We start from the raw sequence: 23,338 nt of genomic DNA, 5'->3' as shown, positions 1-23,338 counted from the left end.
TATTATTTATGGTTCTAACCAATTTTGCAAAAACAACAAATGTCAAATTTTCTTTAGAAAATAGCGATCATAATTTTCTACAGTTAAGTTTATTGGTTTTATACATGCATCATAATCACTCTGCCATTGTCCAGAGAAAGAAATAGACCAACCTTGCAATACTGGGTGAAGTAATGTGACCAATCATGTTTTAAATTGGCTAAATAAGAGTTAAAAAAATGAATTTTTGATAAAATATTCTAAATAAAACAAAGACTTCTTTTGACTTAAGGGGGTCAACTTCAAAAGCAAAGAAATAAGCATTAGATTGACTATCTAGTATTTTGAGTAATAAGATTCTGGCGGTATGCATTATATATATATATGCAGTAATAACAACTAAGAAAAATAAGGATGAAAATAAATCACATAACGAAGAAATCACACAGAATTAGCTAAAATCATTCTAATTTCACCAAAAAAAAAGGAAATCTACAAAAAAAAGCAAAGCCGAGCCTTTTAACAAGGCTGATACACGATATACAAGAAATCAATAAACGAAATTAACAGAATGAGAAATCAAAAAAAACAATCACAAAAAATAACAGAGTGAGATATTGAAACATTGTTTGCCAACCACAATAAAAACAACCCCCAAAAAGAAAAGGTGCTGAAATAATTCAAATAAAAATTAAACTAAGATTATTGTGAGAATTGGTGAACAATTATCAATTTTTGACTAACGGAAGGCTTAAAGGCGCGAAATAAAATAAATTTTCATTTTTTTTCTATTTTAAACGAAACAATACAAAAAAAAAACATTTTTAAAAAAAATACGAGACAAAAAATAGTGACACCAAGCGGACAGGTGTGACACCAGGGCTTCCAAAAAATACAAGCTTTCAGGGTTTCCAAAATACATGCAATTTTTTACTGTACATTGTCGATATTATTGCAACAATACGAGACACACAGAAAATAAATAAATCCCAAATTGTTGGTGGATTGTGGTTTAGATTTTGTTAATTTTTTCACCCACAATTACTGGGTTTTCCTTGCGGATTTTAGCTTGGGCGTCGGCTTTATAATCAAAATCACAATTATGTTGGTCGGAATATCGATGGAGGCTGCAAAAGTGTTTTCCACATCGGCAGTAAAAACCTAAAAAATAAATTTCATAAATTAAAAATAAAAATAAATTTTTTGGCATTTTTGATGATTACAATGTAAACAACTTTTAAGTACAAAAGCAATATACAACATATGGTTAATATTTTAAAGAAACAAAATTGTGTTAAGTTTAACTGAAATAAAGTTTAAAACTCACCGGTGAGTCCGAGTCTTTTCCTGCACGAACTACATCGAGTTTTCTTCGGTTTCGAGGGAGAAGAATCCTCGAACGAGGTCCCTGCATCAAAACTAGAATTCTAAAAAAATACAATGTTTTAATTTTATTTATATACATTTTTATGATGTTTTATAGGCCATATATAATAAATATTTAAAGTTGCGTTTCCAATTATTTATTTTTATTTTTATTTGTGTCAACTAAACAATTTTTTTCTTAATGTTGAACTGAAAAAAAGATAAACAAAAACAAAAATGTTAACAAGATATTTCAACAAAAGGCAACCAAGACAAATGCAGCTAATTACAATTCCGTTACTGTGACAATTTAAAAAATATTTTTCCTTTAAATGATTATTATAAAGTTAGAAAACCACTCATTATTTAAACATACCCATAAAAATGATTACAGCTAGGAAATCTATTTTGTGATTTGTGACAGGCAGAACCAAAAACAAGTTTTCAAACAATATTTGTTTTGCAAAGTCAACAGAATTTGTTTATAATGAATGGATAAACAATAAACAAACATTTAAAACAATACACAAATTGGTCTGACATTGACCTATAAATAAGCCTTTTATAAAAACAATATTTCTACATAACCAACATTTAAAAAAATGATTTTTATAACAATCAAACAGTACAAACAAAAGTTACAAATAAAATAAATAACAAGCCCTTTAAACCTTAATATATTCTACTAGGGCAAAAATGACAGGTTGTAAAATCTACATATAACGGGACTTAATGGGCAATGTATATGTATGTCCAACTTAGGCTGACAAAATAAATAAAACTGTTGTCCGTGGTGCCCGGGTAAATTATCGCAGGGAAACAAAATGTGAGAGTTGTGATCATATATTACTACAACTAATATTCCAACCATAAGGTGGGCTATTGACTATTATATATAAAGAAAAGCATGTTTTTAATGGGGGTTGTTATACTCCTAAAACCTGTTGTGTTAATATTTTACCTGGGGAGAATGGGTGGTAAGAGAGGTGTTGGGTTGAGCTGCAGTTGGAATAGAGATGGGAGAACTGATTGTAGTTGATGACGCTGATATGGTTGCTCCACTGAAACATATTTTTATGTTAAAATTATTTTGAAACAAAAATAAAAATGTCACAAAAGTTTAACCCAATGGCTTAAAATGGCTCAGTAGACTTTAATAATATGGACCAAATCATTTGATGACAATTTTAAACATTTATTGGACCTCGAAAAAATAATGTGTCACAATATTTTAACTGCATGATTTAACAAAATTATTACAATACAAAAAAAATGACCAAACAAAATTTACAAACTTGAACTTAAATTAATGAGAAACTTAAATTAATGAGAAAACCTAAATTGAACTTAATACCTTATAGTTGTGGTAGGTGCATCATTTGTATCTAAAGAAGCCATAGCATTAGCAACCGATCCATCGTTATGTGTGTCGCTTCTGTATGACAAAACAATATTTGTTGTTAAAAACAAAGGAGTTATATTATTTTTGTTTGAAACTATTATGTATTAAAACTTGTATGTAATATACAAGATATTTCATTAATAACACCCAAACATTTTTTTGAATAGAGTTTTGTAATTACTTAGATTTGAATAATAGAAAAATTTCAATGAGGCAGAAAATTCCATTTAACATTTTTCCAATAATTCCCAACAGACATATTGCCCCATGTGAGGTTTTATTTTACAATTTCAACTAATGTGAGATATTTCAAAAATTCAATAAAAATTAGGAGTTACTGAAATAAGAAAAAATGAAAACTTACGTTGGTGAATGATCGGATTTGGTCAAAATATGAGAAACGGCTAAAATAAAAATAAAATTATTAATTCATGGTAAATTTCAATTTTCGAAAGTTTTAAGTTAATTATTTTAAAATATTCATCATTTTTACCTTTCTTTAAAGTACAAATTCATCTTTATTTAAAACTTAAATTATAAGGAATATAAAAAAATACTTATTACGGAATTGTTTTAAAGTTAATTAATATTTATCAGTGTACAAAAACAACAAATTATAAAATGTAGTTATTTATACAAACAAATAAAATATTGAAAATTAATTTAAACATTAATTTGCAATAAAGCAGAATTCACAGAAAAAGGTCAGCAAAAAAAACAGTTTTAAATCAATTTCATTTAATGTTTAGCGATAACGCTTACTTTCAATCAATAACAAATTGATAAAATTGCTCATGATAAAAATATTCTAAGAATATAATTTAATTAAGAACTAAATTAGGAGATTTTAAAACCTGGTGATTTTCTGCCAGAGTTGTTTTTCTTCTGAACTGTATCTTTATAACACATCGAGCACATTCCTTCGTTCTTTGAACTTCCGTAAAATCCACAACCGTTCCGACAAAGTTGTGCTTGAGTTGACTGACTAGGGCCTTCCATGTTAACTAAGATAAAATAACAAATTATCAGACTTTATGATATTCTTAAAAATACAGTAACAGAGATGGTAAAAACTCTTAACAACATATTCTGTGACAAATTAACCTTAACCCAGATGTTTGAGTAGCATGACCAAATGGTATTTTTTGTATAAACAAGAGTGGTAAACCCCTAGTAACTTCACCTTGTACTTACTTCTTGATTTTATATTTACTTTAGTGGGTTAATATTAAATTCCAAACCCACAACATTAAAACTGGATGTTAAAGTTACTTATATATACATTCTTGTTGGTTAGTTTTGTATTAAAATTACATACATACATTTTCAATACCAAAGGACTATTAGGCAGCTTATCAAAAATTAAATCATAAACATTTTTTTTTATATTAGGATTTTGAATGTTTAAACCGGCTGAAGATAATTACAATAGCGGGTTTGTTTCCAGTTAATCAGGTATTATGTAAATAGGTTTTCTAGGTACTTGTCTATTTACATAATGACTAAATACTGAGTGACATGACATATATTAAAAACCTTTATGTAAGTGGGATTTAAAAACTATTGGAAATAATTATTACGTCATTTATAAGCTTAAAAATAAAACTTTTAAGTTTTTTTTTAAACATTAATGTTAATGAATAAAAACAGGATTATAAATTGTTAACTTACCGTGATAAAGGTTTTCAAAAAAGCGATGAAATAATTTCACTTGTAACAGTTTTAAAATAAAAATTTTCAGAAAATTTTTTTAAATTTACTATTCTTTATACAATTTATTGTAATCTAAAAGTAGTTTTTAAATAAAGGTCATAAAATGGAATTTTAAACAATTATACTAAATAGACTGCTTCACTAGGTTTTCTTGTCTAACTGAGTCCTCAGATTTTTATTACTGTTTCTTAAAATCTAGCATTATAAACATAAAAAGCACTAAAAGAAAAGCTGTTGGGCAGCTATTATTGTCATTTACAACATAGACTAAAGGCTGGTAAACTAATTATCAATGGTCAGTTGTGCAGTAATAACAGAGGAGATATACAAGAGAAAAGGCAAGCCAGTATTTACACAGGAACTTACACCATAAATATGGTGACTATAGACCTCGGGCAGTGACTAAAATAAACAAGAAAATATTGCCAAGCAAAGCACTATTAGTGACGTTGTAAACACTTAATCCAAAACCCATTAAAAAATCCTGAAACAGATAATTACCACAATTTCTAATAATTGTAATGTCATGAATTTGTTAGTCAATTATCATTGCACCAATTACCACAAAAGAAATAGATTTCCTTAAAAATCAAGTTAAAAATAGTTGTTGCTAAAATTGTTTTACAGTAAGCAGAATTGTGAATAGATGACAATAATAATCACAAGTCACAAATGTTTATTACATATCACAGTGGGTGGGTTTGATGTCAATAAAATAAATCTATGACCAAGGTTATTAAAAAAAAATCCAATACTTTATTTTTTCTTGATATATATAGATTTTTTTTTTTATACCAATATTGTTTTGAATAACAAATCTGAATTAATATATATTTTTTAACATAATTTTAAAAACTTTTATTCCAAAAAATAACTTCCAAAAATGGGCATATATATACAATATTTACATAATTTTTATAAATTTGTTTTCTTGTTTTTAAACTTAAACTGTTAACAGGTTATATCTTTAAAAAATTGTATACCAAACTTCTAAATCTAACTTATAGCCACTACTTAACATCAAAATTAGTTTAAAAAAGAACAAATTTTTGGTTCATTCTAAAATAAACTAGAAACATAATAACACCGATGAGCTACCTAATCATTTATTTTTCTGTCAAGTTTTAGTTATAAGTCAAAATCCTAGCAACCTAAAGTGGTAAAGATCCAACTTTTGTGCCAATATCACTTAAGTGTGAAACCTTTAAAGCTAGCACTGTTAACAACAAAACAACAGTTGCTTTTCTTAGCACAATTTTTAAAGTGTTTAAAAAAAAGGTTGGTTATATGGATAAAAAACATAAATTTTTAAAAGTAACAAATGTTATAATTACTGCTTAACACATTGTACTTCCAGTTTTTAAATCCTGTTTAAATATCTTTAAAAAAAGTTTTAACCCATAACCATTAAAATTTAAAGAAAAAAATCGACAAAATCTAGCCCTAAATTATTTTTTAAATCAAATTTTTTTATCAGCTTGAATACAATATCTAAAATATTCGAATTTTAATGTTTAACCGTCAGATCGTAAAAAAACAGATTAAACAGTGGATCTGACAGTAAGGCAAACCTAATACAACTTGTACAACACAAAAAACAAACTTTAATTAAAAGAAACCAACGTTTAATTCAATTTAAAACACAAAATTACCGATTTTTTCTTGATCACTTTAACAGTTTTCAATTTTGACAAACTAAAAAAATCGCTTAGGCTAATAAATGACACGCCCAAGCCAATAAAAACACGATAACACTCTATTAAACTAACATATATTTGTTAAAATAGCTATCCGACACTAAATATTTTAACTATATAATGTAATTAACCTCAATTTCGACACAAAAACTAAGTAAAACCCGACACTAACTAACAACAAGCTGACAAATTCTCTTTGTTGGACTCAAGAACGTTCCTAGGCTTATGACGTCACGATACGTTGTAGCGTCACGCAGCTTCGATTTATCAAAATCATTCGCACAAAAATAAAAATCGATTGGACTCGATTAAAGTTAAAATAAAAGCTAAAAAATATAAATTTCGCCTTTTAAAATACATTTTTTTAATAATCTAGAATAACAACATCAACACTGCACTAACGCCTTTCTCATTACCGTTCTAAATTCGACTTTCGCTTACGTAATCAACGTCACATTGTCTCATCATAGGGATAGGTCATAAACTAGTTTCTCCCAACTGACGACAACAAATCGTGCGTTATGCAACCGAGCAAAAATAAATCGGGAATTTTGAAACATAATAAATTCGTTTATCCTCGAACTAGTATAGGTAAATATTTTGTATATGATAAATAAAGAAATATTTCTTGTTATCTAGCTAACTTTTAACACAGGCACAATAAATATCATTAGCTTTTTATATATAAGCTATTTAATAAAAGTTTTCGTACATCAAAAATTGGATTTAATTACCTTGTCGAGGAAGATCTTCTCTTGATCTCTTCTTTTCTTTATTGATTGAATCTGTTGACGAAGACCTCTTCATTTTATTTGTATCCTCTTTGTCTATTTGATATTTTAAATCATGTTTAGATGTTTCTAAAAACAAAATAAAAACTTGTTTCTGCGTTTCTAAAAACAAAAATTTTACTAACTCCCAATATTTGTACATATTTGCCTTTCTTACCTTAAATATTCGACTTGTTTTTGCTACCAAAACATTTCAAATGTCAGATATTTTGATAAAAATAAAACGAAAAAACATTTTGTCATCAGACCCTACAAAAAATACACTAGCAATGAAAGTATTTCTAGCAATTATGATGCATTTATACAACATTGTTACGCATTAGCAACGTATTAAAGACAATTTTAATCATTAAAATTTATGCAAATTAGTGTAAAAAATTTTTAAATATTATTTTGTTCTTATTTAATAATTTTAAAATTAATTTTACATATTATAAATACCAAAAAAACTACACTTATTGTATTTAGCAATATTATATATTCTACACCACAGTTAATAGTATATACAATTTTTTACAAATAAAATTAAAATAATAATTAAGGTTTAAAAATTATTAAAATTTAAAATATGGTAGAAAACTAAAAGCAAAACATTTTTAGAAGGCATTAATATGGAATGTATCTGAATAAATACGTTTATATATAATAATTTTGAACAATAAAACAACCTGAAATTGATCAAAATCTTTAGTACGTATAAAAAGAGCATAATTTAAAGGCAAGTACTACTTAATTTCACAATGAAACTAACTTGAAAGTGCATAAATATCCTTAAAAAATCTAACTTTAATTTAAAACATAATTTATGTAGTGTAAAATATGGATGGAATGTAAAATAATCTCAACATTTAAGTACGTGAGTTTAAAAAGACAAAAACAGTGCAACATTTGTAGATTAAGTACGTTAAAAAGTTAATACATACCAAAATTTATGGAATGAGTGCGTATTTTATAATAAAAAGTATCGTTATTAAGGTTATAGGCATTATATAATACGAAAATCTTCACCTTATGCAATAAAATATAATACAAATCTATATATATAACTTACAAGCAAACTAGTGAAATATATGGGTAGCCTAAAAGATCAAATTCTACATAAACTCTTAATCTCTAACAAACAAGTGCTACTTTTAAGTGCAATATTAAAACTTATGGAATAACTTTATGGTCGCGACCAACTGAGATAAAAGCATCTACAAGACGATCTATATCTTCCAATGAGTGAGCTGCTGATATTTGGACTCGAATTCGAGATTTTCCAACAGGGACAACTGGAAAGCTGAACCCAATCACATAGATACCTGTAATGTGAAAGTAAAAGTAGACAGTAAAAGTCTTAAACCTACAGTAATTGAAAAAAAAAACTGTAGATGAGTTCATAGCTAGTCTAAAAAATAATTTTTTTATCAAAATAGGCTGTTAAAATCATTAAAAAAGGCATATTTAAATAAAGCCTGCTGCAGTATTCCAAAATTAAGCAGCATATATATTATACCAATTCGATTTTAATTGTTGTAAAATGGATTACCTAATATTTACCTAATATAATTACCAGTGCATCTCACAAATAGCAGTTTTATTTATTTTTTGGGCCTATAAATTGGACATATATATCGTCTTTTAAGCTCAATTACATATAGATAGTGAGGTAAGATACATTTACCTTTCTTAAGAAGGTCGTTGGACATACTGGCAGCTAGCTTAGCATCCCCCAACATGACAGGACATAAAGGATGATCTGTGCCAGAAACTACAAACCCAGCACCTTTCATTTGGCTTCGAAATCTGCATGAAACAAAATTACATAATTAAGTAACACATACAGTTATTAAGTAAAAAATGATTTTGCAATTCTTGTTTAAGAGATTTGTTTGTTAATATTTTTAATGCTATTTTCTGATTATCAGAAAGAGTTTTGGTTTAAATTATACTATGCTTTAACAAAACATTAAGATAATTTTTTTGTTGTTAACTGCAACCAGTTTGAATCGAGCCAAAGACCTCATGTGGTAATGTTCAGTGCCTGGACCAAAACTTTTTAAAAATCAAACTACCTTTCAGTTTTCACTTTGATATCTTCTACTAGGGGACTTCCATTCGATAACATTTCAAACACTTTACTGGCACAAGCAACCACTGGAGGTGGTAGAGTGTTGGAGAACAAATAAGGTCGAGATCTGTTTCTTAAAAGGGAGATAATTTGGTGAGGTCCAGTTGTGTATCCACCTTTGAAAATTTGTTTAAAATAATTTAGAAATCTGTGTGTACAAAATTTGACTTTACATGCATCCAAAGATTGAATTAAGACAATAATGCTTCTTTAAATACAATCAAGATGCAAGTGCTTAAACAAAATAGCATAAGGTCTTGACTTAAATTCTTGTTACTGCCCTGTTATAGCAGCAATACCTCTGAAATAAAAACAAAACACTAGGCCAAATACTACACCCTAGTCAATACTATACAAACTGGTAAAATCATAGTTTACCCAAGGTAATTACATATACTATATGCTTTATAAGACCTTTGTTTATTAAAGATCAAACCATACTAATATTGTAAAAAGCATGAAACCTTACCTGCTGCCCCTCCTAATGCCTTTCCAAGCGTTGAATTAATAATTATGTTCTTATTTGACAAACCAAATAATTCCTCAGTGCCTCTGATATATTCAATTTCCATGCAGATAAATTACAAATTGAATTAAACATGCTAGTACATTAACAATTACAGTCACATGCAAATTATGAACACTTCTGAATTATAAACACAATTAAATAATGTAAATTAAGATACATACATATAGGAATTAACATACTACCATTGGTTTAATATTAAAGGTATTATTGGTAATTGTACCTTCCTGTTTTGCCAAGAAATCCAGTTGCATGACATTCATCCACCAAAATCATTGCATTATATTTGTCAGCAAGTTTGCATAAATCAGGTAGTGGGGCCACGTCTCCATCCATTGAAAAGACTCCGTCTGTGACAATAAGTCGGTGGCGATATTGCTAAAAGTTATACAATAAATTTTAACCAAAGTAGTTTCGAAACTTTACTATTCTAAAATGTAAGGTTACTTGTGAGTTCTTTAGTTTTTCTTCTAGGTCATTAAGGTCCATGTGTGTGTATCTATATTTATTTGCTTTGCACAAACGAATGCCATCTATTATTGAAGCATGATTTAATTCATCAGATATAACAGCATCCTCCTTTGACATAAAGTTTGTTTATGTTACAATTTGCCCTTAAGGCAGACTTGCACTAAAAATTACAAGCATACATTCTGTTTTATTTTAAAGTAGATCAAAATTTGATTTCAATAGTAAAAAAATTAAAATATAATATTTTTTTACACATCTTATCAAATAAATTTTTGATGTGTATCATTATTAAGTCTTATTTATTATCCATGAGTAATTGTTTTTATAACACAATGCACCATTTATTTTATATACCTGACTTAGTAAAGTTTCAAATATTCCAGCATTTGCATCAAAACAACTTGCATACAAAATAGAATCCTCACGTTCATGAAAATCTGAAATTTGTTTCTCCAATTTCTTGTGGATAGTTTGAGTACCACATATAAACCTACATAACATGTAAGAATAATTTATTAAGCAAAAAGCAAATTAACAGAAATTGAATTAATTTTTTTGTATGACTTAAAATAAAGGTAGTATTGGTATGCTTTACTGAATGTGTTTTTTATACATTACTTTTACCAACACAAAAAAGTTTAATTTGTTTCGTACCGAGTTGAACTTAATCCAGCGCCGAATTCATCTAAGGCATCCTTTCCGGCTTGAACAACTTCTGGGTGACTCGACAAACCAAGATAATTATTTGCACAAAAATTCAAGATTGAAGAAGAATGATTTTCAACTCCAATTTCAGAATCTTTAAAAAAAGTTAATGTAAATTTTGTAATAATTTATTGTTCGATAATGAAGATTTTCCTTCTGACCTTGCTTGGTGGTTATTACACGTTCATATTTCCATAGCCCAGCCTCTCGTATTTTATCCAATTCATTATCATAATACTTTAAAGCATTCTGCAAACCAGCATTACTTCTTGCTTGAATTCTTAAGTTCATTTGAGTTGAAAGAATTTTCAATAGTCTACCAGCTACATTGCCTCGTGAAATTGAATTCATTTCTGTAGTTAGAGTCTGTGCTTTTATAGGAATTACCTACCCTACGTGGTTGAGCAAATGGATGCCTTATAGACCTTTAAGTAAAGATAATTTATTAAATAAATAAAATTATTATTACTGTTTCTTAACGTTTTCTTTTACAAAAAATCTTATGTACACTATGCAATCACAAATCAGCTGACTAACATTTTATTTATTATTTATCCTCAATTTAAATAAACAGCTTCATCTACTTATTATTTAAAAACAGTCTTTAACAAATTGTTTGGTAAGAAAAACTACACCTATATAGTTTAACCTAAATGAATATGTGTTTGCAAAAGTTATTTTATTAGAAAATGAAGGAAAAGTTAAGCTTGATATCAACAGAAGTTTGCTGCAAAAACATGTACATACAGAAAATTGTTTTTACAAATTAACAACAAAATCAGTTTATTTAATTAATCTAATCTTAAAGAAATAAATATATACAAATCATGTTTACGTATCGTGTTTAATGATATAGTAATATGAATTTATGTTAACAAATTTACCTATCAATTTGTATCCAAACAATATTTTGGTTTTAATTTGAAAGAACTGAAAATAATGTATGTACACAATAAATTTACGGTATAACAAAATGTTACCAATTTTGAAACTTCTGCAATATAGTTATGCAATATTACATTTTGTGCAAACAATGCTTATTTGTGTATAAAATTGTTATGCTTAGGAAAAAAGTTTTTAACATATTTAAATAAAAGTAGGAGTATGTTGGTTACAAGAAGCATAAAAAATAAAGAATAACATTGATTATTAGTGTTTATTAAAATATTGTTAAATAAAAGTTGTAATAAGGACTTGTAATAATATATTTCAACCCTAACCACCTCTTCTTTAATGTTTAAACACTTTGGTTTTTACAAAATAAATTTACAAAAATAGTTTCTAAGATTTGGAATGCAATTGTGCATTAACCAAACTAAAGTAAGATCCCTTTAGAGCAATAAGTTCAGCATGAGTTCCTGTTTCAACGACAGATCCATTTTCTATAACTGCAATGACGTCAGCATTCTTGACGGTCGACAACCGATGAGCAATAATGATGGTCGTTCTACCTTGACTGGCTGCATCTAATGCATCTTGTACAACCTGAAAAAATAATCAGTTTTAAATGAAGAGTATTCTCTTAATGGTTATTAGGATGTAGAGTTATAATTTTATACCTTTTCACTTTCTGCATCCAGTGCAGATGTAGCTTCGTCAAGCAACAAAACTTTTGGGTTTCTCAGCAAAGCTCGAGCGATGGCGACTCTCTGTTTCTGTCCTCCAGATAATTGGGTTCCTTTTGCCCCAACATTGGTTTCATAACCCTAAAAACAAAATTGGCAAGAATTTAAACAAAATTTCTTTGTTGTTATTAAACTCAGTTGTTTTTATTTATTTAATTACCCCTGGCAATCCTGAAATGAAATCATGAATGTTTGCATTCTTGGCAGCAGTAACAACTTCCTTAATATCAGCATATCTTGTATTATCTCCATATCTGATGTTATCTGCGATTGATCGATCAAATAAAACTGGTTCTTGTGAAACAATTCCCATTTTTGATCGAAGCCAGGATATTTGAAGATTTTTTAAATTCTTGTGTTCCAATTGCTGCAAAACACAAAAAATAAATTATTTAAACCTATGGGATTTTGCCATTTAAAATACACAACTTTATGATGCAAAATTTTATCACAATATTTAACTTACCACAGTTCCATCAGCTGGGTCATAAAATCTCTCCAGCAACTGAATACAGGTTGACTTTCCACATCCACTTTGTCCAACTAATGCAACAGTTTGGCCTTGTTTTACAGTGAGATTTAAACCCTTGAGTACCAACACATCAGGACGAGTTGGATAAGTAAATTTAACTTTATCAAAATCAATATTTCCTTCAGTGTTCTAAATAAATTGTATTATAAAATATGGGCAAAAATCTTTAAGTCATATCTGATTAATGTATTAAATACTTACCATATTTCCTGTTTGCTTGAAGATTTAAAGTAATAAATTAATTAAAAAATTTTATTTTTATTAAAAAAATTGTGTTTAAGCACTTTTTAAATTCTGCTTGTAAAAATAAACAACATTTTAAATTACAACATGACAGAAAATACTTTAAATTAATAAAAAAATCTAACTAAAAGTAGAATTATTTAATCTCTGCAACTTACAACTGTATCTCCGGATTTATCTTCAGAATCAATGGCCGGTTTACTTTCAAACAACTTAAACATTCTTGCAGCAGAGATGGTTGCTTCAGCATAATCAGGAGCAAATGAACTGGCTTGACCAACCGCAAACGCACCGAAAATAACAGACATCAAAACTCTAAAATTGAAAAATAATAATCAAACAGGTTAAAGATTTTTTCTTTAGAAGAAAATGTATTAAACTACAAAATAAAATAGAACTAAAGCCAAACCAAATTTTAATTCAATTTAAACTTTATAAGTGCTTTCAAATCTTGGTTAATATCGTTTTGTACTTACTTGAATACATTGTCGAAAGTCATTATTTCTTCTTGAACGAGCCATGCACCAAATCTGAAGGTTGCTGCATATGCAAAGAACACAATACATTGAGAGAATCCAAACGAGATTCCATAAGCATAAGCTTTATGATAAGATTTCCTACAAAACGACAAAGTTTATCAGCACTTTCCAACACATAATGTAATGAATAACATCAAAGTATCAAATAAGTTTTAAAACACATATTACTTTCCATAAAAACTTTAAGCTAAACAAAACATTCCATAATAAATATATTTACTTGTAAGGCATAACAATAGCTTCTTTGTAGTTTTGTAAAAACTTCTCCTCTCTGGATAATGAAGCTACAGTTCTAATGTTGATGGTTGCTTCAGTGGAGATCTTGCCAGCAGATTCAAAAGCCTTTTCTTCATCTCCAGACTAAAAGTAAATATGTTTTTACTATTCTGTTACTTTAAAACTTGATCTACATAAGAAAATTTACACCACTTTATATCTTTAATTTATTAGATTAGAAATAACTAAACCTGTCCAGTAAGAACTTTCATTTGTAAAACTCCAGCAATCATCATAAACGGAACAAAAGCCAAAGTTAAAAGAGTTAATTGCCATCCATAGGCAAATGCAATACCAAGAGCAACACCTTTGTGAGAAAAACAATATTTAAAAACAAAAAGTCAACCTTAGACTGGGTTAGGTAGGACATATTTAAATTACTTGTAAAATTAAATAATGTAATTTTTAGTAAATGAACATCAAACAGATATTTTAAACCCACCTAATGCGAAGATGCTTTGTAAAATAGTTCCCAATCTAACCCCAGTACATCCTTTAACTTTTGATGCATCAGAAGCCAATCTTGTTGTCAAGGCACCGGTGCTATGATAATGGTCATCAAAATATGCAATTTCCTGTCTCATTATTGCCTTAAATGCCATCTTTCTTAAACGAATTGTAAGTTCTTCACCAGATTTTGCAAAACAAGCCGCCTAAAAGTTTAAACATAATATAAAGTAGTGCTTTACAACAATATAATATGGCAGAAGTTAGAATCAAACCCATGTCTAGGCACAAGCTGTCTAACTCCCATCTTTAATGTTGTTATAAAAGTTTAAAGTTTATTTTAAAAATATATTTTTACCTGCACAAGATTGGCTACAAATGCTGAAGCTCCGATAGCAACAAACAGCAAAGAAAATAATCTGATTTCAGTTTCTTGTTGAACTTGATCAGTTAAAGCAAAAACTCTTAGAATCTCGGCAAAAAGCAAAGCAAACAGGGGTTGAATACCACCATTAACTACCGCAGCAAGACAACCACCTAAAAAAGAATTATATTTTTATATTTTAAAACTTCTTGGCATTTATGAATCACATTTGTATTTAGCAACCTTTTTGTAATTGTAAGACTATTAGAATTTAAAAGGATAGTTACCAATGATGTATCCTAATTCAGGTATGTTGTATTTAAATATACGAGAAAATGAGGCTCCTTTCAAATCTTCTTCTTTTATCTCTTCCTCTTCTATCTCTTTATCATCAACTTCACCGGAACCAATACTAGTGACACTAAATGTTCGCTTACGGAGAGATTTGCAAGACATACGGGACATGCCTAATACAAAAAAAGAGCTTGGTAAAAAAAAAATATTGTAACAGAATTGAAAGTGAAATCTTTATTAATTAAAAATGTAAAAATAGAAAACTTACTTCTTTCCATCTTGACAGATTCCTGAACAGTATCAACTGACACTAAAAAAAAGGCTCAATTTATAAACTATATTTAAATATAGGCAATAATCTAATTGAAATAGCTTAAAGTTATATAACCAAAGTAGAAACATTTTCAAGTTAATTACATTCTTCAGCTTTGTAACTTTGCATGTTGACGAGATTTTGGTAAACTCCGTTTTCAACTTTCAGTAACTCATCGTGATCTCCTGCTTCCAATGCTCTTCCTTCGTGGAATCCAATAATTTTGTCCGCGTTTCTTATTGTTGACAATCGATGAGCAATTACAATTGTTGTACGCCCTAGAAATTTAAACAACTTAATTTATATCTTATGTAATAAAATGACAAACTAAAGCATATTAAGATCCGATCCTCAGTGATCTCATGCTGTAGCGCCCTCGAGTAAGGCGCTATAAACATTATAAACTCCTACTTAGCCAGCACTTAATTAGCAGCTTAATTATCAGACAATTATAATATATAATATCCCAAACTGCCACAGGCAATTTAACACTGGGTACTTTAAGTTTAGGTCACGCAGACCTTCCAACAACAAGAATAAAGATATATACAAAAAAAAATTACATAATAACTTCTCAGCCTTTGCCAGATATAAATAAGGTTGTTTGAATGTACACACTTGTTTTAATATAACTACCTTGTGCAGCCTTATCAAGTGCAGATTGTACGACTGCCTCACTTTCTGTGTCCAAAGCCGATGTAGCCTCGTCCAATAACATAACTTTTGGGTCACGCACGATTGCACGAGCAATGGCGATTCTCTGCTTCTGTCCTCCGCTCATTTGAGCTCCACCTTCTCCAACCATCGTCTCAAATTTCTAAAAAAACACAAGTTAATAAAAGGCATGTAAATTATAGATACAAAAACACATAACAAAATATGATATTAATCTTTATAAAAGTAAGTTAACATGTAGATATATACATTTATTTGAATTTAAGTTAATATATACATATGGGAGTTTCATGATGAAGTCGTAAGCATTTGATTTCTTGGTTGCAGCTTCAATTTGTTCATTGGTTACATCTAGACGACCATATCGAATATTTTCAGCGATGGTTGTGTCAAAAAGAATTGGTTCTTGGGACACCACACCAATATGTTCACGAAGCCATTTCACGTTCAATGTTCGAATATCAACCCCATCAAGTTCAACTACTCCATTCTAAACAATAAATGTTGCTAATTATTAAAGAGTTGCCATTTACTTGTACTGTTTGATTGAACATTCTAAAAAAATTAAACATCTTCAGAAACCATGAAAGAAATATTATCTACCATATAGGAATATAACACTTAAGATATTTAGCCTTGTTTACCTGAGGGTCATAAAATCGTTGGATAAGTTGGACGCATGTACTCTTTCCACATCCACTTTGTCCACAAAGAGCAACTGTTGTTCCACTTTCAGCTGTCAAGGAAACATCATGCAAAACCTAAAGTTAAGTAAGAAGTAAGAAAAAGTTAAAAGAATATTTAAGCAGTTTTCTGTGTGTTTAGAATATGTTAACTACAATATGTAATATTTAACCTGAACATCAGTTCTTGATGGATAAGTGAAGTCAATATTTTTAAACTCGATACGACCGGTTACTCTGTCAGGTTTGTGGCCAGCTTCAGACATGCTGTCGATTGGTGGAACTCGGTCAATAATCTCAAACACTTTGTAAGCTGCAGCTTTGCCTCCACCAACACTTTCAAGAGCACCAGCGCTCTAAAAGTTAACAATTAACAACTTGTTTTAAACAATAAAATGAATATATGTTAAACTGTTTATAGCACCCTACTGAACGACGCTACAGCATAAGAGTAGTAGGAATCAAACGCAAGTCCTCATGTAGTGAAGCCAAGTGTTCTGACCACTCTTTCACGCTGCCACTTTTTTATTATTTAAAGTTTGTAACCATCTTTAACAGTTAAAACGAAATTTAACCAATTATCTTTAAAATATTTTAAAATTATAAGCTGGATCACTAATCAAATTTCTACCTGTCCCAGAGAAAAAGCGCCGATAAGAATAGCAAAGAAAGCAGTCAACAAATCCCCCACTTGAATTTCACCACTGAACACCAAAGTTGAACCATACCAGAAAGCAAGTCCATAAGTTGAAAACATGATCAAGAACAAGCTTCCTATTGACAACCCACCAACAACTCCCTTCTTTATTCCTGTTGACCTAGCCTCAAGAAGACTCTCACCATATCTGTGAAAATAAATTTGAAGAAAAAATTAATAAAAGATTTACCACATTATATAAAAAAATTCAGTGTTTTATATACAAATTAAAAGTTTTTGGTAACATTTTACTGTTCGTTATTCTTTTTACCTTTCACATTCTTTCTCTTCACCACCGAAAGCAACAACTGTTCTGATTGAGGATAAAACTTCTTCAGCAACTCCTCCTGCTTTAGCATAAGCTGCTAGCTCCTTCTTGGTGTAAGCAGCCACCAACTGTGTAATATAAAATAATTTAATTGGTATGAAACTTAAAGCAAATTATAAATTATAAACTATAAATAAACGATAACTTTCACTATTCAAGTTGTACAACAACGCAAAGTTATAGTTAAGTTGTGCAACAACACAATGTTGAGATACAAGCTGTACAACACTCTAATATTGTGATACAAGTTGTACAACACACCAGTATTGAGCTACAAGTTGTACAACACCCAAATGTTGTGATACATGTTGTGCAACAACCAAGTATTATTTCTAATAGACATATACTTATTGCAACAAACAAGCATGTGATAACAACATTACCTTAAACATAACTGCTGCTGATATCCCCAGCAGAGGTGAAACAGCCAATACAACAAGAGATAACTTCCAGGAGTAAATTAATCCAATAATAAGTCCGGCGATAGCTCGTGTTGTATTCATTATCGCCATAGAAACCTTGTCACCAATTCCGTCTTGGATTTTACGAACATCACTATAGAATTATTTGTTTAAAATTAGTAAATATCAATGCAAAAAGATTTAATTTAACTAAAGCATAATTATGTAAGCTTTGTTAATAGTTCCCTAAACTTTAACTTACTCAGCCAATCTAACGTTAAGTTCTCCAGATGAATTAAGATCAAAATAAGAAATGTCTTGACGAAGAATGCTTTCAAAAAATAAAATTCGAATTCTTTTAACTTGTCGAGCAGCTTGAATAACCCAGGTTATAATCTAAAAAACAATTTTAAACTAAAAAAGAAATATTTTAATACCGATTAAATGGTATTAAACCACTTTAATATAACCAATATTAATCTGGTCAAGGGTTTAATCTTCATGACTAATATACAATATTGCACTAAGGTGCTAAATCTGTCAAAAGTTAACCTAAGACTGAGTTAGGGTACTAAAAATAACTCTGTAGTAAGGCTGTAAGTTGACCGAAGTTTAATATAAAATCAATTGCTTATTAAACTTTATCACAAGCAAGATATTTATCAATATTTCAAGTTAAAATAAGTTACTTGTATGGCTCCAAACACCCAGACAGCTATACCAATCAGAGTAAAATAAAGCGCAAATCGAGCTATGGAAGAATTAATGTCGGTTATACCTGCAGTTTCCTCTAGAACAATCTGAGCAAACTGACTAAAAATATATTTTATCCAGTTTAGTAAATGAAAATCAAAAAATTTTTTAATCATCCAACTTTTAAAGTCATTTAAAGATTAAATTTTTACGTTGTTAAATAGAAATAAATAAAACAAACTCAACAAAGAGTTAATTACAAGTTTTGGCACTAAACTTAGGTTTAAACACAGAAACTATAAACTTACGCCTCCGTTGTTGTATTTGTGATTACTCCTGATGCCAAACACAGAGTGTAGTTGTACATACAAGCCCCATATGTTCCAAAACTTACAAAAGATGTCGTCAAATCACCAAAAAAGATAAACAAAATAGGCATCGAAACTCCATGTATAGTTGCTGATATTGTCCCAATAATAAGAAGAAGATAATCCCATTTGTCCGCATATCGAAACTAAATATTAAAAGTTTACTTGCGATGTTATTTTTTGATAGTTTTGTATATATTGTAAGTCTGCATAAAAGTTATGTAATCATTAAGTAACAAATTATATATTTTGAGGTTTTTGGATAACTATTTTTACTGTTTCGAATATTTTATTTCACAGAAATGTTTTTAGTAAGTAAACAAATGTATTCGTGGTGTAGTGGTAAGAACACTTGCTACACCACACATAAGGTGTGGGTTTAATCCCCACTGATCTCATGACAAACTGCCACAGGCAACTTGAGACTGAGTCGGAGTAACTGATGTTACTCTATGTTTAAGTCGCGCATTCAACTTTCCCACATCGAGGATAAAGATATATACAAAAAAAAAATGAAATCATAAAAGTTTTTAGGTTGTTTAAGTTACTCTCTCACCAATTGAGTATAATTTAGTTCTGGATCCGGTTCTTTTTTTTCCTTTTCACTTTCAGAACTTACACTGCTCGGAGGTTTCTCTTTGTGCTGGGGTCTAAAAAATAAACAAATTTAAAATTATTTAAATTTTTATTCAATGCCATCCCCTCTGTTTTAAATATTTCATTTGGTAAAATTTATTTAATAATAGTATATAATTTGGACTTTGATTTTTAAACAATTAAAATTAAATATTTATGTTCTGTTGTAACAAAGAATTTATTAAATTGTTAAAGTAAAGAAAGTTTTAACAAGTTTAAATATTAAACTATATCAGGCGAGGTATAATTATACTGGATCCAGAACTAAAACAACCCTCATCAAATAATGTTATTTAATATTTCCTTTATTAATCACTCACGTTGGTGGAATTATTTTAAACACAACTTGTGGTGTGTCTAAAAACGGTTCATTTACATCTAAACCATCTTCTTCAACAGTCATATTGTATTAGTATATGATAACTTATACAATTTTCTATACTATGTAGTTATAAATTAATATTAAATGCGTCATAAAGCTATTGTTTTTTAATTGCAAAAGTGCCAGAAATGACCTCTCTATATTACTATATGTATTATTTATAACTATTTCTAAATAATTTATAATTGTACGTCTATGTTTAATTTTATATCTTTTTCTAAATCTGTTTTGTTGTTGTTTTCATCTAATATTGATCAGAATTTTGTTAAATTCTTTTATCTCTGTATTTAAATTGTTCAAATCTAGCAAAATTCTAAATATAACTGGCGCGTATTTGTTAATGCCCACATGTTGTTTTTCGCGCAAATTTCGACCGGAAAAATAGCACGTGTTGAATTATTCATTACTTGATGTCAACCACTGGCCCTATAACAATATAAATGCTCTGTTATAACCTAACCTAAACTACACTTAACAAAACTTGTCCTAATAACCGCTGCATGCCTTGTTTTTATTAACCTTATCACAACATTATGTTACTATTGGCGCCAATATATCTTAAACTGAAAGTAGTACAGTGGACCTTACATGATCAATATATTACTACAGATATATACCAGATGCTGACTTGTTTACATTATCATAATACAGCAATTATATGATCCATTTCGTAGAGTATGTAACTAAGTAATTGTATATAACAGTGGGGAATAGGTGGTAGGTTTAATATAGTTTCCTATACGTATTCTTATTTCACAAACCTAGAAATTGTTTAATGCTTTAACAGAAAACACTGCTTAGGTCGTATTTCTACTAATTCTCTTTTTTATTACTTTTCGCGAACAAATTTATAATTGGTTGCTGAAATAACTAACCCAACACTATTGTATAAAACATAATTACGCAACAATTACGCAACTTAGCCGCATTTTGCCTCGTTTTGTGTTCAATTAACTACTGTAGAAAGAAAAGAAAATGAGATTTCTGAGTCACCAAAAGGACATTGAAGCATCCTTCAGATAAGTGACGTACCCAACAATGACAAATGATACAAACCAATCGATAAAAGCGTTTAGTAAGTTAGTGAAACTTGTTTCGTTTCAATATTAAATGAAATTTGGGTTGACCGTTTTATTTTTTAAACAAGTTTTTGTATATATCTTTATCCTTAATGTTGAAGGACAACTTCACGTTATAAATATGCATTTTAATACTTGAACCCGACCTTTAGTTAGCTTAGGGAGTTACTATATTATTAAGAATGTTAACCGATATTTAGACTGACGATTAAGATTGATAAACTCAGGTTGTTTTGACGTATCTATAACCTTCTAAGCAAGCACGATTTTATTTTATTACATGCACGAAATATTGAATTTTCTAACATTTAAAAAAAATTTTACGACACCCTTTTATTTCTGTAATAAACGCTACAGAAATAGATTTGCAAGCTATAATTTCGTACCATAATATGTTATATCAATGACGGTTTTAAGCCATGAAATTTTTATAATGTTTATTGTACAACTTAGTTAGGTTTTGGCATGAGGGCGTATCCGAAGAATAAAGTAGATTGCAATGAAATATTTATACTCATTTCATTTAAATCAATTAGTTTTTAAAATTATTCGCAATTTTTGTAGGTCTGTAGGTGGTTTTATTTAAGTGATTAAATATTGATTAAGTTTATAAAGAAGATGAAGACTTACTTTCCGTTTTTTATCTCCAGGTTGATCTCTTCATACGCTGGAGGAGGAGTTTCTTCCGAGTCTGAGATTCGGTTGCTCCGAAAATTTGTCCCCTCCGCTTCAAAACTTTCATTGGTCGCCATCTTGCAACCAACAACTTAACTGGTTTTATTTTGTGAATATTAATTAAAACTGAAAAATAAGCAAGTTGTTTAATTTGAATAATAATTATTTCTATTTTAAGTAAAAATATATTAAATTTACTTTTTAAATCTTAAAACTTAAAAAAAAAACAATTGTTTTTTTAACAAAAGTTTTAACATTCTCTTTGTTATATCTGTTTAAATATTGTAACAATACATTCAAACAATAGACGTTTGTTTTATATAACTGTGATTAACATAGACGACTTAAAATTGTTGTTTTGACAGTTTTACCCAAATTTCAAACGAAATTGCAATTTTAGAATGCGTGACCAGGCAAAATTTGCAAATTCTAAGCAAAGTAAGCAGACTGTGAAAAATGTGGAAATGCCTCAGTAATTCTTTATAGGTTAAAGGTAAATTTATGACTATAGTAAAATGAGAATCTACGTATAAACAACACATTTTTACCACCTAGTCAATAAATTTATTCTATTATTCCATACCACCAGTAAATTTAATATAACTTTAAATTTATATGGTAAATTTTCTACCTATTTTTTTGTAGTAAAATATTATAAACTTATTTTCTTACAGTTAAAACTATCTTTACAAAAATAGTAACACCATTCGAAGTTAAAGTACTAACTTAACATAATGTATCTGTATATCAATATACTAAAGTCTGTTTATTGTAAGACAAAACCAATTTAGAATACGCCTTCACACTATCTGTTCACTGTACTAACTCAATAAAATAATTTAAAGTTGTTATATATAAAACAACACGGTATGAATAAAGCCTGAGGGAAATATTGTCACGCATTTTTGCGAGTTCTTATTTCAATTAAGTTGTGACAGAATTCGTGACTCGATTAAACTATTTTGAATTTTCCCTGCAAAACTTAATCCGAACTCGCAAAATTTAACAACCCCAGGTTTTTTACAACTGAAACTTTTTACAATCTCACCTGAATTTCGTCACGCTACATAAGGTTCTAGGTGTTCTAAACCCTACGTAAGGGGAGCCTATTGTGACGTCATCAACATTGTAAACAGCCCTTTGAGATTTGGACTTTTAAAATATTTGTTTTTGTTGTCACGTGGTCATGTTAAAATCGTTAAATTTAATAACACTTCCGCATCACTAAAATCATTTTTGGCATAATGTAAATAATATTACCAGAAAAAAATAAGCAATTAATTTTTGTTTAGTCCTATATTTCAAACATTAACAAAACAAAACAAA

General features: G+C 29.0%; 3 protein-coding genes across 4 annotated transcripts; all 3 read right to left on the bottom strand.

Moving 5' to 3' along the window:
- Positions 1-68: 68 nt before the first annotated feature.
- LOC145759129 (AN1-type zinc finger protein 5-like) lies at positions 69-6,963 on the bottom strand. Of its 2 annotated transcripts, none has more exons than XM_082572881.1 (7): positions 6,891-6,963; positions 3,601-3,750; positions 3,111-3,150; positions 2,699-2,779; positions 2,306-2,405; positions 1,307-1,406; positions 69-1,140 (listed from the first exon to the last, which is right to left on the bottom strand). In XM_082572881.1, the coding sequence occupies exons 1-7, from the start codon at positions 6,961-6,963 to the stop codon at positions 992-994; spliced, it is 693 nt and encodes a 230-aa protein (XP_082429007.1). In that variant the 3' UTR covers positions 69-991. The 2 variants fall into 2 exon arrangements, with proteins under 2 accessions (XP_082429007.1, XP_082429008.1); XM_082572882.1 differs by lacking the exon at positions 6,891-6,963 and adding an exon at positions 4,418-4,533.
- Positions 6,964-7,551: 588 nt separating this feature from the next.
- Positions 7,552-11,184, bottom strand: LOC145758973 (2-amino-3-ketobutyrate coenzyme A ligase, mitochondrial-like). Its single transcript, XM_082572681.1, has 9 exons — positions 10,924-11,184; positions 10,712-10,856; positions 10,412-10,547; positions 10,034-10,165; positions 9,810-9,964; positions 9,530-9,612; positions 9,005-9,176; positions 8,614-8,735; positions 7,552-8,251 (listed from the first exon to the last, which is right to left on the bottom strand). Exons 1-9 carry the CDS (start codon positions 11,111-11,113, stop codon positions 8,100-8,102), a joined length of 1,287 nt encoding a protein of 428 aa, XP_082428807.1. The 5' UTR covers positions 11,114-11,184; the 3' UTR covers positions 7,552-8,099.
- A 240-nt stretch (positions 11,185-11,424) lies between these two features.
- On the bottom strand, positions 11,425-22,133 carry LOC145760518 (ATP-dependent translocase ABCB1-like). The gene is made up of 25 exons (XM_082574430.1): positions 21,968-22,133; positions 19,797-19,890; positions 19,181-19,386; positions 18,869-18,992; positions 18,442-18,575; positions 18,162-18,333; positions 17,722-17,846; positions 17,385-17,598; positions 16,927-17,109; positions 16,715-16,831; positions 16,348-16,560; positions 16,032-16,212; positions 15,500-15,673; positions 15,351-15,392; positions 15,076-15,255; positions 14,783-14,961; positions 14,420-14,630; positions 14,169-14,284; positions 13,922-14,061; positions 13,639-13,779; positions 13,321-13,477; positions 12,854-13,048; positions 12,548-12,754; positions 12,322-12,468; positions 11,425-12,247 (listed from the first exon to the last, which is right to left on the bottom strand). Exons 1-25 carry the CDS (start codon positions 22,087-22,089, stop codon positions 12,044-12,046), a joined length of 3,978 nt encoding a protein of 1,325 aa, XP_082430556.1. The 5' UTR covers positions 22,090-22,133; the 3' UTR covers positions 11,425-12,043.
- Positions 22,134-23,338: the final 1,205 nt, after the last annotated feature.

This window comes from Corella eumyota, chromosome 7 (genome assembly GCF_963082875.1).
Source record: "Corella eumyota chromosome 7, kaCorEumy4.1, whole genome shotgun sequence".
Taxonomy (NCBI): domain Eukaryota; kingdom Metazoa; phylum Chordata; class Ascidiacea; order Phlebobranchia; family Corellidae; genus Corella; species Corella eumyota.
Note: the sequence above shows the minus strand (reverse complement) of the source record. Positions and strands in the feature narration are given on the sequence as shown.

Excerpts from the sequence above, each read along its gene's own strand:
- LOC145760518 (XM_082574430.1), bottom strand. The coding sequence starts at position 22,089 with ATGGCGACCAATGAAAGTTTTGAAGCGGAGGGGACAAATTTTCGGAGC. Across the intron at positions 16,561-16,714 it reads AACGATTTTATGACCCTCAG|AATGGAGTAGTTGAACTTGA; the intron begins GTAAACAAGGCT and ends TTTATTGTTTAG. Across the intron at positions 13,780-13,921 it reads GCTATTGTTATGCCTTACAA|GAAATCTTATCATAAAGCTT; the intron begins GTAAATATATTT and ends GTCGTTTTGTAG.
- LOC145758973 (XM_082572681.1), bottom strand. The coding sequence starts at position 11,113 with ATGAATTCAATTTCACGAGGCAATGTAGCTGGTAGACTATTGAAAATT. Across the intron at positions 10,166-10,411 it reads TTGAAACTTTACTAAGTCAG|GAGGATGCTGTTATATCTGA; the intron begins GTATATAAAATA and ends TTTATGTCAAAG. Across the intron at positions 9,177-9,529 it reads GGCATTAGGAGGGGCAGCAG|GTGGATACACAACTGGACCT; the intron begins GTAAGGTTTCAT and ends AAATTTTCAAAG.
- LOC145759129 (XM_082572881.1), bottom strand. The coding sequence starts at position 6,963 with ATGAAGAGGTCTTCGTCAACAGATTCAATCAATAAAGAAAAGAAGAGA. Across the intron at positions 3,751-6,890 it reads AGAAGATCTTCCTCGACAAG|TTAACATGGAAGGCCCTAGT; the intron begins GTAATTAAATCC and ends ATTTTATCTTAG. Across the intron at positions 1,407-2,305 it reads TTACCACCCATTCTCCCCAG|AATTCTAGTTTTGATGCAGG; the intron begins GTAAAATATTAA and ends GTATTTTTTTAG.